The sequence below is a fragment of the Balaenoptera borealis genome (genome assembly GCF_965194805.1).
Source record: "Balaenoptera borealis genome assembly, chromosome: 11".
NCBI lineage: Eukaryota > Metazoa > Chordata > Mammalia > Artiodactyla > Balaenopteridae > Balaenoptera > Balaenoptera borealis.
This window is the reverse complement of record NC_138868.1, coordinates 11,011,263-11,028,944: the sequence shown is the minus strand read 5'-3', so window position 1 is coordinate 11,028,944 and position 17,682 is coordinate 11,011,263. Positions and strand designations below refer to the sequence as shown.

Here is a 17,682-nt window from a genome sequence, read left to right as displayed (position 1 = left end):
TGATAGTAGATTGTTTCATACAGAGATTTTGATCTGAAAATTTCATTTATTTTGGGGGGGGGGGTTGTTAAAACTATCTTTATTGCCTAAAATGTTTTTGTCTTTTTTTGAAATAAAAATATCTTTTCACATATATTACATGACTACATCCTTATTGTAAAACATGCAAACAATGAAGAAATATACAGAACAAAATATAAAAATCACTCTTTTTTTTTATGGAAGTATAGTTGATTTACAGTGTTGTGTTAGTTTCTGGTGTACAGCAAAGTGATTCAGTTATACATGTATGTACATATTCTTTTCCATATTCTCTCCCCTTATGAATTATTAGAAGATATTGAATCTAGTTCCCTATGCTCTACAGTAGGACCTTATTGTTTATCTATATTATATATAGTAGTTTGTATCTGCTAATCCCAAACTCCTAATTTATCCCTCCCTCAAACCCCCTTTCCCCTTTGGTACCCATAAGTTTGTTTTCTTTTTTTTTTATAGGTCATTTTTTCCTTTATTATAATCCATTCAAGACAGCCCACCCATTTTCAATTAATAATACCAGAATCACAAGACAGGAGGTAACATTGTTTATATAGCAACTGGGCTGGGAATAAGCTAACACAACATTGAAAATCAACTATACTTCAATTTAAAAAAGTTTTTAATTAAAACAAAATAAAAGGAATGACAAAATGCAATGCAAACTTCAAGGTGAGCTTTGGAATTACATGATGTTGCCATGAATTGATGTGCCAAGCTTGTTAGTTTTCCCAGCCCACTTGCTACGTGAGTTTGTTTTCTGTGTCTGCGAGTCCATTTCTGTTTCGTAAAGGAGTTCATTTGTGTCATGTTTTAGGTTCCACATGTAAGTGATAACATATGGTAAAAATTTACTCTTTACTTTCAAATCCCTCTTTTTTTCTCCCCTAGATAAAACTCTCTCAACAGTTTGGTGTGAATTCTACAAATGCATCTATCTATCTATCTATCTATCTATCTATCTATCTATCTATCTACACACATTCAAACATTCTGAAAAGCTCATTTATTAAAGATAATGGAAGCCAGACTTCTCACTATTAGAGAAGGGATTTAAAAATATAGGAAAAAACCTGAAATGAACCATATAGGTTTGAATTCAAATTGGAGATTTGAATTTGAACTCATGGTTTTCAAGTTATAGAAACAGATATAGAAATTACGTAAATCTAAGCATGCACATACCTTGCTGCTTCATCTGCTGCATATTTCTCTGTCTTCATATTTTGTTTAACTTACTGTGTTTGGGGTCTCCTTTTCGCAGGCTGCAGGTTCGTAGTTCCTGTTGTTTTTGGTGTCTGCCCCCAGTGGGTGAGGTTGGTTCAGTGGGCTGTGTAGGCTTCCTGGTGGAGGGGACTCGTGCCTGTGTTCTGGTGGGTGGGGCTGGATCTTGTCTTTCTGGTGGGCAGGACCGCGTCCGGTGGCGTGTTTTAGGGTGTCTATGAATTTAGTATGATTTTAGGCAGCCTCTCTGCTAATGGGTGGGGCTGTGTTCCTATCTTGCTAGTTGTTTGGCACTGGGCAACCAGCGCTGGAGTCTGTTGGCCTTTGGGTGGAGCTGGGTCTTAGCGTTGAGATGGAGATCTCTGGGAGAACTCTCGCCGATTGATATTACGTGGAGCCGGGAAGTCTCTGGTGGTCCAATGTCCTGAACTCGCCTCTCCCACCCCAGAGGCTCAGGCCTGACACCCGGCCGGAGCACCAAGACCCTGTCAGCCACACGGCATAAGAAGTTCTTCATAAGATCCCCAAAGATGATTTCCCCTAGTCCTGTGATAACTTCATAGCCACCTCCTGTTGCTACTGCGTGGAGCTCGAGTGTTGTGAGCGTTGGCTTCAAACGCCAGAGACGCCAATCATCCCCACCTGAGCAGGTGTCTCCCTAAGCATGCATATAAACATACGTCTGTTTTTGTAGTTTTATCCACAGACAGGCCATGGGAATAGTGACCCTCCATAACAATGATCACATCTAGACCCACATCTCAGTTCCTAAATACCATGTTCTACTTAAACCAGGGCTCCATGGAGTAACAGCCAACACCAGGGCTGGGGCAGGAGAAGTACAAGTTAAACCAGGAACAACTTTTGGTGCCAAAAATTGGGAAAGTGCTCAAAGAATGCTGCAGAAATGTCAAAATTATATAGGAACTATTTCAAGGGGCTCCTCCTGGTCAAATCTGAAATAATTTGAGCATAAATATAAATAATGATAGTAAAGAGTTATAATCTACATAATAAAATAGGAAATCACAAGTGTATACTAATATAAGCAAGTAAGTTGAAAGATTAATGAGGAACAGGATATTTACAGTTTCAGAGTATCTCCCCATAAAATATAAATCAATTACAAAGTGAGAAAGAGGAACTTTACAGTGAAGAAGCCTGGAAGACAGTACCTTAATCAAGCGACCAAATTTGCATCATCAGTAATGGGAAAAATTGAAGTTGAGCACCACTTGATAGGATGCCATAAGAACCGGACACCACTGCTGTGATAATCCTGCAAACCTAATGTTGAAGAAATATCAAACACAAATTGAGTGCAATGTACAACATACAAATGACGAGGTCATGAAAAATCAAGGAAAGATTGAAGAAATGTTGGAGAATAAAGAGATATGACAGCTACATGCACCACAACATGTGAGTCTGAACTGGATTTTATTTTATTATTATTTTTTGCTATAAAGGCCATTAATGAGACAATTGGGGAAATTTGAAAGAGGTGTGAAGATTAGGGCCAGTAATATGTTAATATTTAGTTTTTGATTTTGATGATACTCAAACTTTTGGTGTCAGGACCTCTGACACCAAATAGTCTTTAAGATATTGAGAATTCCAAAGAAATTTGTTTATGTGGGTTTACTCTATGCAAATTACATATTAAAAATTAAAGTAAAATTTAAAAATCTTTATTAAATAATTTAAATAGCTGCAATAAACCTGTCATGTGTTCACATAATAAGCATTTTATAAAAAATAATTATTTTCCAAAATAATGGAAGAGTAACATTGTTTTACATGTTTGCAAGTCTCCAGTCCAGTTTAATAGAAGACCACTAGATTCTCATATGTCCTTCTACATTAAGACTTTGTGATATGTTACTTTGGTTAAAGTATGTGGAAAAAACTTTGCCTCACACAAATATGTATTTGGAAAAGGGAGGAGTATTTTAATACTCTTCAGATAATTGTGGCTATTGTTTGATACCACTAATTCTCTACAAAAGGTAGTTCTTCAAGGTTAGTTGCAGTGTGGAAACAGAAAATATATCAATGAACATTTCATACTCAGTTATATTAAAATCCATTGATCTCTCTTGTATTTTGAATGAAATGTTTACACATGCATGCTTGTATCACAGTATGCATTGGTTATTTGGAAAATATTGGTTCACTCAGTTATGCAGAACTTCCAAATGTTAACATGTTTCATTATGCAATACAAAAAAAAAATCACAGTTGCACTCTGAATGTGGGGAACGCAAGTTTTCTAAAATTCTAAATTTTGCTTGTAAACTTGAATTTTATTATTGGATACAAAAACTGTCAGTTGTTTTCTTTGAAGTGCCAGCCAATATTTCATTCTGTTTCTAAAAATATCTGTCAAAAACCCAAGTGCAAATAGTCAATGTTTGTCTGACAGTCGTTCTTGCAGGTAAGTATGATGTTCTATGAAAAAAGGTTGTGTTCAGCTCACAAATCAAACAATAAATTGCATAATCTCCACGCTTTGATACACAGCAGAAGCGCTTCATTCATACTTTCCATTTTATCATGCAGAATATTAAAAAGACATATACTCAAGAGTCAATCAACATTTAATAAAATGAATAATTTTTACTGCTTTGATCCTTAAGTGAAACTGGCTTCTACTGTGAGTGTGTGGTGGTGAAGAATACAATGATGACTAACACAGCTTGGTGGCACTGCCTTTCTTGCTTAGGCAGTGGTGTTGACCCCCATTGTTTTTATACATCTGTGCAAAGGTCAACATGGTGAAAAGGGCATATTATGTCTTAGCATTATTATGAAAAGAGTTTTGATCCTGTGGGCCCACAGCATCCAAGGACAACATATTGAGAATCATTGCAGTGGGAGAATGTCCGTATTTGCAGGAAATATACTCTAAAATATTTAGGAATGAGGGAGTATCATATTAGCAAATTACTCCCAAAAATGTTCAGGAAAAAATAAGTTATGTATATTTGCAACATTTCTCTAAGTTAGAAATTGCTTAAAAATAAGATTTATATATTATCTCTCCCTTATCTCTATCCATTTTACATTAAAGTTATATTGAAATTCCATTATCCTTTCACAACAAAATTTGGAATTAAAATTGGAATTTCAGAAAAATGGACTTTGTTCATTCTGTGGCTTTGAGTAGTCCCAGGAACATTGTATAAAACCCTGGAATTAACTGTGCTCAAGTTTGAGGAAAATAGTCATGTGTTATATGTTTTTTTTGTACATTATTAATTTTGGCTAGACTGTTTACCTTTATCTCTTTTAATATTCAAAACAAACTTATAAGGTAGGTAGTATCATTATCTCCTTTTTACAGAGTATGAACGTGAGCCTTAACTTGTTTAACTTTCCCAAATTTACATAAACTGAGAGTGGAGAAATTAGTCTATGATTCTAATTAAGCTCTTAACTAGTAGACACAGGTGCCTTTAGGAAAAAAATATTAGATGCCTATATTGGAATGATTTGGAAGATAAATGTAAAGTTTATGAATTTTAGATGAAAGAAATGTTAATAGCATCAGGAGAAAGTTTTTTAAAAAAAAGAAAATGAAAGACAAAATAATAATGTGGACTTATCTTTGTCTTTCTTCAGCTCTCTTTTGTCTTTGTAATTGGTGACTGGGTTCTCCAGGCCTTCCAGATGCAGGAACTGTGTGAGTCCCCGCTCTGGGGTTTCACTCTCCGTTAGAGGACGTGATGTTGGAAACGAAAGTCCTTTTTGTGACATGTAGGGAAGCCCTGTGCACGTGCTTATTTGAAAGCAGATTGTAACATTGAAAATATAATTCAGATGTCACTAAAAACAATGACAGGCCTTCAACTCAGATTCTTTGTAGTTTATTTACTGTGAGCCTTGATTTCCAAGTTCACTTTAAAACTAAAAATGTCATGATTGACATTTTAGAAAATACAAGAAAAACCTTTAGCTGGAACTTTTATTCCAACTATTAAAATGAATTTATGTTTATTATATATAAAATTATATATACATATGTATATAAAACACGAGGACAAATATATATATATATATATATATATATATATATATATATATATATATATATTACCCTTATGATATTGTGTGTGTGTATATCTTGTGTTATAAGGAAATAATTTTAAGGCTTGACCCGACTAGATGAACTAGAACAATTTATGGAAGAATTAACAGAGATGAATTTGTGGATTTTCTTGAGGTCAAGAAAGACGGTTTTTCTTTAGGTCTCTGTCTCAGGGATTAAAGTCACTTTATCATCTCTGCTGCTGATTCTTCCACAGCCAAACCCATAGAAATTAAGAAATAATAGTCTTTTGATTTCAAATACGTATGATTTAGGTTATTCAGCATATTAGATGACACCTGAAAATTACCTAGTGAAAACAGTGTTCTATGCTTTAGCTTTTTTTGGAAGTGTGTGCCTTGCCAGCTTCTCAGATGATTTTAACAGGCCTCAGGCACACACAGTTACCAATTAGCACTTTTCACCTGATAGGCCTCTTTGAGCATCAGGGTTTGGGTAATCAGGAGAGTCTCAGCTTTTAGTTGGTTGACACTGTGGAAACCACCCCATGGGTGATCTAACTAAGTAGCAAAATGAAGGCAGCTGAGCATGGGATGCCATATAAAATCACTTAAGCTGTTACCACTTCCTATTTCCCAAGAAGTCCTGTACTGGGGGTCTGCTCACATGGAGGTCTCTATGGCTTTAGAAATCTTGATTCTCCTTGCTGCCTTGATTTGGCCTTGCGCTGAGAACATCAACGGTAAATGAATTAGAGAATGCTTCCTTGGAGGGTTACTCAGAATGACTGCCTTCCATCTTTCCAAGCAGGCGCTCTACTCCCTATAGAGATCTGATCTTACCATTTGCTAGAAGAGAAATACTTTCAGGCCAACTGGACTTGAGTCTTTATATTGAGGACACATTTTAACTTTCTGCCTAAATGTCTGAGATGTTTCTTTCTTCTGTGTTATGATCTTCTATCTGAATCCTCATTTGCAGAGATTCTTCAGAAATAGTCCTTGGCTCTATGTTTTAGGCTGCCCTTTTGAACTCACTGCCAATTACCAGTACTTGGTGGTATTGTAAGGTATTTGATTGTATCTTTACTGACCTTCCTGCTTCCAGACCCTTTGTATTTCCCCTTGATGATGATACTGCTCTTTTGTTCTTTTTAAAATCCTATCTGACCTTCACTCGTGTTAAATGCATCAGCAGTTCTGCAAAGCCAATAGGATAAAGCTAAATCAGTGTCTGGTCTGTCTATAAATTGATTCAAATATCTTTTCTATTATACCTGGAGTATTCTCCATTTTTTTGTGTTATCCAGATGCTTCCCAGCTTCAAGGCCAGACTAAATTTCAACTACTCTAAGGCAGCATTTCAGTATTACTTTTTGTGTTCTCTAAGTTTTTTTAAAAGTCACTTGGATGTTCCTGTTTCCTTCTGCTTGAAGTGGGGTCTTTTTTGGGGAAATGATATGTGAATTTCTTTCCCATTTGGCCTATAAGCCCTTTCTGAACAAGGACCACATTTAGTTTCTGATCTTTCCATTTTACCTAAGATGACTCTTTCAGAATGCCTAGGTTACTGCAGCTCACCCTGTGGCAGTAAATTATTGGCATTTCAGTAATTTCAATCATTTAGTTCCACACATGTGGAGAAAGAGCAGTGACCTATGAGTCGGAGAAGAATTCCAGTTATCTGGGTGGGGTGAGTAGGGTGTCCAGGCCTGGCTATGGTACATGATGCTTGGGTGCAAGGAAGATCCTACCTCAGTGTATGCACAGCTATGCATGTTCCTCAGGCTTTTGCTCAAACAATTTCTCAGCTACTTGAGACACAAGCTCAGAATGTCAAACTGAAACTTGACCCTAAAACTAGTATGAAAAATAAGTAGTGAAGCCAGAAGCATGGACTTCCTGTATGTCCATATCCACTTACCCTTTTGAATCTGTCTTAATCCAGTTGTTGGAACCTTTTTTCATTTAGGAAGGATTTCCCTGGTAATCTTCTCTAGCTGATGTTAGAACAATATTTCGAACACGTGGAGAGAGGTGATTTGGAGGTTACAATCACTGATGTAGAACACCTGCCTTCTCCAAAGCCTACTTTTTTCTTAAACATCTCCCTATATTTTCTTACTTTCTTGATGATTTATCCTTAAAAACCAAGAACTTCCAGGCTCAAATGGTGCTGGAGGTATCTCACTCATTAATCGTAGAAATATTTCTTCATGCTGGGAAGATTCAGATTTTCCAAAGTGTTTAAGAGAATCCTGGATGTCCTCCAAGGCCTACTAGGTCTCTATGACTGGTTTGGGAACTTTCCTCATCAAGATTTGGATGACTAGCTATTTTCGTTGTGTGATCTTATTTTATTACTTTGCAATGGCTATGTAAATGAGCACTGCCACATAGAAAAGAAGATAGTAAATGACAATTAGCCCCTCTGACACATGACTAGCTTACTCAGAGTCATGTTAGGCTTATTTGTGAGAAGTATGAGATACTAAAATATTGATGGCAGATGGTCATTTTTTTTAAGTTTTTTAAAAAATAATTTTAAAAGGTTACACTCCATTTATAGTTATTACAAAATGTTGGCTATATTCCCCATATTGTACAATACATCCTTGTAGCCTATCTTACACCCAATAGTTTGTGCCTTCCACTTGCTCACCCCTATATGCCCCCTCCCCACCAGTAACCACTAACTTGTTCTCTATATCTGTGGGTCTGTTTCTTTTTGTTATATTCACTAGTTCATTGTATTTTTTAGCTTCCACGTAAGTGACATCACACAGTGTTTGTCTTTCTCTGTCTGACTTATCTCACTTAGCATAGTGCCCTCGAGGTCCATCCATGTTGCTGCAAATGGCAAGATTTCATTCTTTTTTCTGGCTGAGTGGTGTTCTATTGTATATATATATACACCACATCTTCTTTATCCATTCCTCTGCTGATGGATGCTTAGGTTGCTTCCATATCTTGGCAATTGTAAATAATGCTACCGTGAACATTGAGGTGCATGTAGCTTTTCATATTCGTGTCTTTGTTTTTTTCAGCTACATATATCAGATGGTCATTTTTAAAGACACTTGTTTATTTCTTCCAATGACCAACTGTTGTCAATTCCTAAACTAAGATTCATCTACAGGGAAAGAATTTAATGAGTTCTTGCTGTGGAAAAATTACCTGATTCTTAGCATTTCTATAGTTACCATAGAGGAAGAGTTTACTAAGTAAATCTGTGAAGAGTATGCGGTCGAGGTCAATTATGATTATGATTTGTGTCTTACAGCACATGTACCAATAATTAATTTTTAGATGATATATAAACTCCAATTATAATGTTTGGCACATAATGTATTATCAAGATTGGCATCAGTGACAAGTCATCTAAATTGCATTAGGAAGAAAATCTTGCCTCCTAATAATTTTTCTGACCACATACTCATTCACCAGATATCCTCTAAATGCAGCTGTTAAGTAAGGCTTTAGACTTGGAACCCCTTACCAATTTACTCATCACCTTATATTCTTCCTGTAGGAGATAATAGCTAGTTATCATACCTGAGTCAAACTCCTATTGCTGCTTTGCTGTTTCATTTTTTCCTTCTGCCTTTAAAGACATGCTGGTGGGGGACTGGAGGCATTGATCAGACTTCGGCAGTGACTGAATTACTTATTTGTGGAACAAGAGGATACTACCTTCGTTTACTTTCTGGGTTTTGTTAGGTTCCAAAGAGAATTGATGTGCAAATGCTTTGGTTGTGGCTATATTCAGAACATATGTAGTAACTAAGGAGACCAACGAGAGTCTAGGAAATTTGTCTTAAACGTCACCCCAACCCATTGTAGCTTAAGTTCCAGTTACCAGGTAGAATTGCCCCCTGGAGTGAACTTAACCATTTCAGCCCGGTTTACATCTTGGTCTGAGGCTCCAAGTACAATCAGTCTAATTGGCAGAACTTATATTCAAGCTGACTGTAAATCTTCGCTTTTGGTGGCCTTCACTGACTCATGAATATATTGTATTGCAGTCTACCAGCTTCTGTTAAGCTAATAAAGGCGTGTCTGCAGAATTCAAACCCCTCCGGCCAGCAGCAAGAACTCTGTCTTCCTAAAGGTGGGCTTACCAGTCAGGCTTTCACTTTCCTGCCCTTCCTTTCTTAAAATAGAAATTCTGCAATTTCTGTTCATCTAGAAGTCCTGCGTGCAGGTACTACTATCGGCAAGGGCTGTGATTCAAATATATATATGTATCTGTGTTCTGTTTTACTGGGAATATAAAGAAAACTAAGAAATAAAATCCATGTTCGAAGTATTTATTCTAGCTTTGATGATAGGTTGTATTACAGTTGCTTATATTAATGTCAAAATAAGAAGATAAGATTTAAACCCTGTTACTCTCGCTTTTGTAAAACACGAGGAGGCTGTATCAGATGAGATCGAGTCATGTTTCAGGTTATGATTCCAATACCTTAATAAATATAGGATATATACTGGATATCTAAGAATAGTCTGTTTGCTTGGAAAAAAACACTTTTAAGTGTTTATTTCTCATTTGTGTCAATAGATATATAAGGTGTGCATTGTGACTTGCTTCTTTCTCACAATTGTTTTTAGATTTATATGTTTATAGGTGTAACTATAATTTATTTTCCATGTTCTATGGAATTTGATTATATAAATGCATTACAATTTATTTCGTCATTCTGTTGGTGATTTGGCCTGGAGTATTTTGTTCATTCATTTTTTTTTTAACAATATGTTTCATTTACATTTGAACATTTGTTCATTTACATTATTGTTGCTAGTATACTTGTAATTTATTTATTTAAATTTTATTTATTTTTGGCTGCGTTGGGTCTTCATTGCTGTGCACGGGCCCTCTCTAGCTGCGGGGAGCGGGGGCTACTTTTCGTTGCGGTGCACGGGCTTCTCATTGCTGTGGCGTCTCTTGTTGCGGAGCACGGGCTCTAGGCACGCGGGCTTCAGTAGTTGTGGCTCGCTGGCTCTAGAGCGCTGGCTCAGTAGCTGTGGCGCACGGGCTTAGTTGCTCTGCCGCATGTGGGATCCTCCCGGACTAGGACTCGAACCCGTGTCCCCTGCATTGGCAGCAGATTCTTAACCACTGCGCAACCAGGGAAGTCCTTTACTTTGTAATTTATTGCAACCATCTTACTGCTTTTGTCTTTTTTGGTTTGTTTTTTGTTGTTTTGTCTTTTTATCTTTTCCTTTTTTGCCTCCTTCTATGTTGTTTGAAATTTGCTTATTTTTGTCCTTCATTCTATTTTGTTCTTCTCCGATTTGGAAGTTTTACCATCTAGTTTATTAGGTTCTACCCCCCCGCCCCGCCCCCCGACTACTTATCATGCATCTTTAAATACTAAAGCTAATAAATCTTTACTTTCCTTCTGAACAATAGAAGGACCTATGAAATTTAACTCTGGTCATCCCCTAAGAACCTCTGGTTAATGATTGTCTAGCACACTAAGTCAGAATCCAGTACACTTTTACTTCATTTCCAAAGGGAAAATGACTCAATTAGAAATAGTGATTATTATGACTTACTGAAGATCTCAACGTAGAGGATAGAATGGGTTTCACATTAAAATTTTCATAAAACTTCCATCCCAGACAGTAGATTTTCTCTCTTCAGACTATTTCCTCTTGTGGCTATGATTGTTTCTGGTTCTGGTTGCTCTAGATGTGGATTCTACCATACCAACCTTCCTCCTTTTCCCTCTTTGAAAAGTATTACAGAGAATACATCACTCCTCTTCTAATGTACTGCAGTTTACTTCTGTTCCTTATGTGTAGTCCTAACTGTATCATCCTCTTTGGAATCTAATTTCTTTAAGAGGAGGCAGGGGGCTAAAAGATAATGCTGTTCTTGTGTATTGAATTTTTTCCCTGTGAAATAACTGAAATTTACTTATTTGAGGCTATAATTATGCAGATATTTTGGAAAGTAGTGGTAATATGAAAACCCTCTACATGCTGTTCTTTAAGCTATGATAACCTTTGCCAGAGAAAGGAACATCTTTTATTTATCACAAAGGGCATAGCTGGATGTTCTTTGCGCTCCCCCTTAAGATAAATACACATCTGACATTTTCTCATATGATTCTTTCTGCAGTGAAAATAAGTTGTTCTATGGACTGGTTGATGGTCTCTGTAAGCCCATGTGCATACAGCAGCAATTTGTATATATTTGCTGATGAATTATACCTGGGATCGGGTTGCCCTGTGACTCGGATACAAACATATGCCTATGATTTTATATACCCTGTGCATGACTGTGGAATCAGGACAAAGGTAAGAATAATGATTATCTGTTTAAAAAAAACAAAAACAAAAAACACACCTAGATATTTTTTTCACAATTTTATGCCTGGTGCTAAAATTATTGTCCTGTTTTTTGTTGTTGTTTAAGAACAAATTTTGCTTCTAGTTAGAGTAATTTATGGATAGACGGCAATACAGTTCCATACTTGGTCACTGAATATTGAGTCCTCTTTGTGCATAAGACTTAAAGCACGGATTTCCAGACTGGTTAGTGAACTGATTTGAAGTTGTCTTTAGGCTTCTATTGTATTTCACTAAATCTCAGGAGATAGTTTTAAATTCCATTCAATGTTCCTAATGTGAGAGGTCACCAATTCTGGGAAAGTATTTCATATTCAACAATAGATCATTTGAATTTACCCATGCTCTTTGAGGATGTGTGTCTCTATGGGGACTAGATTTTTACTGGAATAAAGTCTCTGTCAGTTATTTTGCCAGGCACAAATCTTAAACCCGTGTTGTTATCTTGGGGTGTTATCTTTTCATAGATTCCCAAATTTAAACAATTTATAGTCATACTATAAAAGTATTTGAGGTCAATGCCTATTTAAAACTGTCACCTATGAATTAGATGTTGTCTTTAGTTTAGAAATGAGGGAGCTAGAACTTCAGAAGGTGCTTTAATAATTTGCCCAGGGACGCACAGCCAGTTGGTGGTAGTTTAGATGCCAAAACAGGAGGATTCCCCTCCAAAGCTTATGTTTTAAACCACTCTGTTATTTGATCTCCAAATCATCTTTCTCAGAAGAACTATTGAAAACCTTTTGTTAATGCATGATAAAGATAGCTCTGAGTAACAGTTTCAGTTTGCTCCTATGTACTGTTAAGATTTTTTTCCAGGTACTTTAAGTTCACTCTTACAGGTAATACTCCTCTTGTGTCCCAGTGGGTTGTCAGACCTTCGTATGTACCTGAAAGTGACAGTAGCCATTTCTGAGACCTTGAACGTTTTCTACTTCCTATTCAAATGTGTACATGGGCCCCTTTGTTACTAGAAATATCTTATACTTAACCTTTTTGCTCTCCTAGGTTGTTTCGGAGGATACTCTCGTTTTTCAAACAGAGGTGTACTTTAACCCTAGGAATATACATTGTGACCATCAGAAAATCCCTTTGGAATGTTCTGCCCCTAGGTGAGTCCAATAGACCATACTCCTTTTGAATATGTTAGTTTCACCTTTACTTACCATGTGCTTCTGCAGAAGCGTAGATTTTAGAGACTATAACATGACTCGCTCATAAGCATATGTCCAAATGAACACCAAATTAGCATTTAAAAATATTTTGAGTACTTTTTTATTTTCAATTTTCAATTTTAAAATATTCATTTTAGAATAAAAACATTATATAATCTTGTGTAACTAGGTTATTTTACAGTAACTGAACTTTAAAGCAAATCCTCAGTCACCTTAGTAAGTGGAAGAATCAAACATGATATTATCTTTCAGTGTTTTCTCCTTCGTAATGCTCTTCTTCTAACATATTTTATGGTTCAATTCCATGTTAGGAGAGTAAATGACTAAAAAGTTAAGAGAAAACCAATTCTTCATTTTAATACTAACTCATGGACATACATGAAAGGAAAGGCTTATCAGCCTATCATTAAATGCAGTTTGTTTGCAGTTCTGTGGAACCGAGAGGCTGAATCCCAAAAGGACTCCACATGAACTTTGAGACCAAGTGGAATAGTATATCCCAATACACTTTTACCGTGCCACTGAAATATTTACCCTGAGTGTTATAAATCTGAGTGAAAAATCTGAGAAACCACCTGAAAACCACAAGGAAAAATTTTATCCTTGTTTAATATATGGAAATAGCTGACATGAAAAAAGAATTTTGAGCTCAGAGCAAATGTGCAATATCTTTTAACATCATCAGAGTCCCTTTTTGGGGGGTGAGGGAGAATTGGTATTTTTAATTGTTGTAAAATATACATAAGATAAAATTTACCATTTTTAAGGGAATAATTCAGTGGCATTAAGTACAACCACATTGTTGAATACTCTTGATCTTCCCTTTAACTTATTTTAAGGAAAGACCAAGGCTGAGAGATTCAGTGATATTCTGGGGAGTAGCTGACACCTGAATAGAAATTAACAGTTGATTCTGTGTACACACACACACACACACATACAGACATACTCACACACTCACACACACACTCATACACACACACAAACACATACACATACAGAGATACACAGACACACACACATACACACACATACTCACTCACTCACTCACTCACACGTACACTTTCATTCCTATATATTGGCCAGTGCTTAGAGTAATGTAAAAAGTTCTAACCTAATCCCCTCGGGCTATTGCTTCTCCATAGGCTACCAGATTAATAGTGATGACTAAGGCATTTCTATTTTGATTGTAAAATTATTATATTGTTTGCAGTTATCTTTCTTAAAAATGAAGACTAGGCCAACAAAGGTATATGATTAGGTTTTTGGTGCATGAGCTTTACTGCTGTACACACACACACACAACACACACACACAACACACCTCTGTCACCAGTATACTGGGTCACATTAAGCTTTTGACAACTTTTACTGTTCTTAGGATCCATTTGTCTAAGTCTGTTTTACTGGGTGCTTTGGTACTCTACTAAGACAAGTATTACAAATCATCTATTATCCAGAGGGTGCAGGTACCCCTAAATAACCATATTGAAAATGATCATGATGTTAAACAGTGGTAAAAAAAAAAAAAATAGCTTGGCCCCAAATTTAGATTCAGAAAGACCTGGTACCAAGTATGCCAACCCTATCTGCTTTTTGTTTCTCTTCTCTTTAGGAAATCAGTGTGGCTTACACCAGTTTCTACAGATAATGAAATAAAATTGGATCCCAGTCCCTTTATTGCTGATTTTGAGACAACACCAGAAGAGTTAGGATTATTAAATTCTAGTCAAACTGACTCCATACTTAAGGAGAAATTGAAACTTGGAAATTGGGCTCATGAATTTTGTTGGAAAAACAATGCTTTTATACAAAAATAATTGCTATAAACCTTTCCTTAGGTATCTGATCCCTAAAACCCCTAATTCAGTGAAGTTCCTGATTCAGTGAAGGTGAATTTTTAGATACTTTTATTTATTAGGGATATGTCTTATTTAATGTTGACTATCAGATAATCCTATTACCCATTAAATTTTATTTTTAGTTCTGTAGAGTAGATTCAGAAATAGGTCTTCAATGACAACAGGATTTAATTGATATAAACCTCCAATAAATATTTTCTAAATACATTTTTTTGAAGAATAAAAAAATAGAGATAGGTATGAAAATGTGCCAGAGACTAAAATTTAACATACTAACTCCCAGGGAAGCCAAAGTCCTTTTTGTTTTGTTTTGTTTTGTTTTGTTTTGTTTTTTGGTTTGTATCTTAAACACAACAACTTACAGCTGCTATATGTTGTAAACTAAAATTTCCTATTTGGTATTATTATTATTTTTTTTTTTTAAATTTATTTATTTATTTATCTAAGGCTGTGTTGGGTCTTCGTTCCTGCGCGAGGGCCCTCTCCAGCTGCGGCAAGCAGTGGCCACTCTTCATCGCGGTGCGCGGGGCCTCCCACTATCGCGGCCTCTCTTGTTGCGGAGCACAGGCTCCAGACGCGCAGGCTCAGTAATTGTGGCTCACGGGCCCAGCTGCTCTGCGCCACGTGGGATCCTCCCAGACCAGGGCTCGAACCCGTGTCCCCCGCATTGGCAGGCAGATTCTCAACCACTGCGCCACCAGGGAAGCCCCAAAGTCCTTTTATATGAAGATAGTTTAACTTGTGTGGGCTTTCCTAATTAATTAGTAAAGTTGAGTCTTAAAAGTAATTGAATATACTTCATATTTGCTTATGAAAGAAGGAAATTAGATTTATAGTCTAGAATCTAAGTAACCACTTCCTTAACTGGAATTAGAGGTCAGGTTTTCCTTTATCTCTGATATTATTCTTCCACACTTGAAATAATTGATTGAAGAGGTCGACATGGAATCATCCTGCCACTTTGGAGCAATTTACTGGATGGTCATTTATCACCAGCTATTATGCTATACTCTTTCCCCTAAACAGGGAGTCTACCCATGTAATACACCAAAGAGCACCCTGATTTGGGGGAGAGTTCTTATATCAATTATGAAAATTGAAGTGTGCCATCTGTTATTCAATAAAAACTTTTAAATTTTTTAATTTTTTTTATTTTTAAATTTTTATTTACTTTTTATTGGAGTAGAGTTGATTTACAATGTTTTGTTACTTTCTGCTGTACAGCAAAGTGAATCAGTTATACATATACATATATCCACTCTTTTCTAGATTCTTTTCCCATATAGGTCATTACAGAGTATTGAGTAAAGTTCCCTGTGTGTCAATTGCTTATCGAATGTACATTTTGGATGCTATATCCTTTTGGAAATAAATTTTGCCAACGTAGTTTTTTTTTTTTTTTTTTTTAATGTGTAGTGATAGCAAGTTTTTAAAATTTATTTTACTTATTTATTTATTTATTTATTTGGCTGTGTTGGGTCTTCATTTCTGTGCGAGGGCTTTCTCTAGTTGCAGCGAGTGGGGGCCACTCTTCATCACGGTGCGCGGGCCTCTCACTGTCGTGGCCTCTCTTGTTGGGGAGCACAGGCTCCAGATGCGCAGGCTCAGTAGTTGTGGCTCACGGGCCCAGTTGCTCCGCAGCATGTGGGATCCTCCCAGACCAGGGCTCGAACCCGTGTGCCCTGCATTGGCAGGCAGATTCTCAACCACTGAGCCACCAGGGAAGCCCTGTTTAGTTTTTTTTAAATTTAAAGTGCTGCTATCTTATTGCCAATAAAATGCTGCTTACAGTTGTCTACATGAATTTAAATTGTCATAACGGGTATCTATCTTTGGTATATATGTATATACAACTAAGAGGTAATCGTTTTGTAAGGCTTAATGTGTGTCAGGCAATGTTTCAAGCATGTTGCAACAATTTATTTAATCCTAATAACCCAAAGACTTATGTATTACTATTCCAATTTCACAGATAAGAAAACAAACATAGATTAAATAATTTGCCTGTATTGCACAACTGGCCTCTATTGGTGATCAGTTCCTAATCTTAGAGAGAAAGCTTTCAGCTTTTCAACCGTTGTGTATGATGTTCACTGTGGGCTTGTCGCTTGTGTTAAGGTGCATTCCTTCTATACCTAATTGTTGAGTTTTTATCTTGAAAGAATGTTGAATTTTGTCAGATCTAACCACTTCTATCCAATATAATACTGAGAGTCCTAGCCAGAGCAATTAGGCAAGAAAAACAAAAGGCATCCATCAGAAAGGAAGAAGTAAAATTGTCTCTGTTTGCAGATGACATGACATAACATACGTAAAACCCTAAAGATTCCATCAAAGAACTGTTAGAACTAATAAACAAATTCAGTAGAGTTGCAGAATACAAAATCAACACACAAAAACTAGTTGTTTCTGTACACTAAAAATGAACTATCTGAAAAAGAAATTAAGAAAATCGCATTTACAATAGCAGCAAAATAAATAAAATACTTAGGAATAAATTTAACCAAGGAGGGAAAAGATCTGTATACTGAAAAGTATAGGACATTGCTGAAAGAAATTGAAGAAGATATAAATAAATGAAGCAATATCTCATGTTCATGTATTGGAATTGTCAAAATGTCCCTACCCCTAAAGTGATCTATAGATTCAATGCAATCCCTATCAAAATTCCAATGGTATTTTTCACAGAAAGAAGAAAAAACAATACTAAAAAAAATCCAAAATTTGTATGGAACAACAAAAGACTGCAGAGCCTAAGCTAATCTTGAGAAAGAAAAACAAAGCTGGAGGCATCACACGTCCTGATTTCAAATTTTATTACAAAGCTAAAGTAATCAACACATTATGGTACTAGAATAAAAATGGATACATAGAACAATGGAACAGAATAGAGAATCCAGGTATAAACCCACATATATACCTTTAACTAATATTCAATAAAGATGCCAAAAATATACAATGGCGAAAGAATTGTCT

At 36.1% G+C, this 17,682-nt stretch overlaps 1 protein-coding gene across 1 annotated transcript; it reads left to right on the top strand.

The window, feature by feature from the left end:
- The first annotated feature begins 986 nt into the window (after positions 1 to 986).
- Positions 987 to 16,822, top strand: LOC309605459 (oocyte-secreted protein 2-like). Its single transcript, XM_082341333.1, has 4 exons — positions 987 to 6,056; positions 11,441 to 11,619; positions 12,679 to 12,782; positions 14,460 to 16,822. The coding sequence occupies exons 1-4, from the start codon at positions 5,903 to 5,905 to the stop codon at positions 14,662 to 14,664; spliced, it is 642 nt and encodes a 213-aa protein (XP_082197459.1). The 5' UTR covers positions 987 to 5,902; the 3' UTR covers positions 14,665 to 16,822.
- Positions 16,823 to 17,682: the final 860 nt, after the last annotated feature.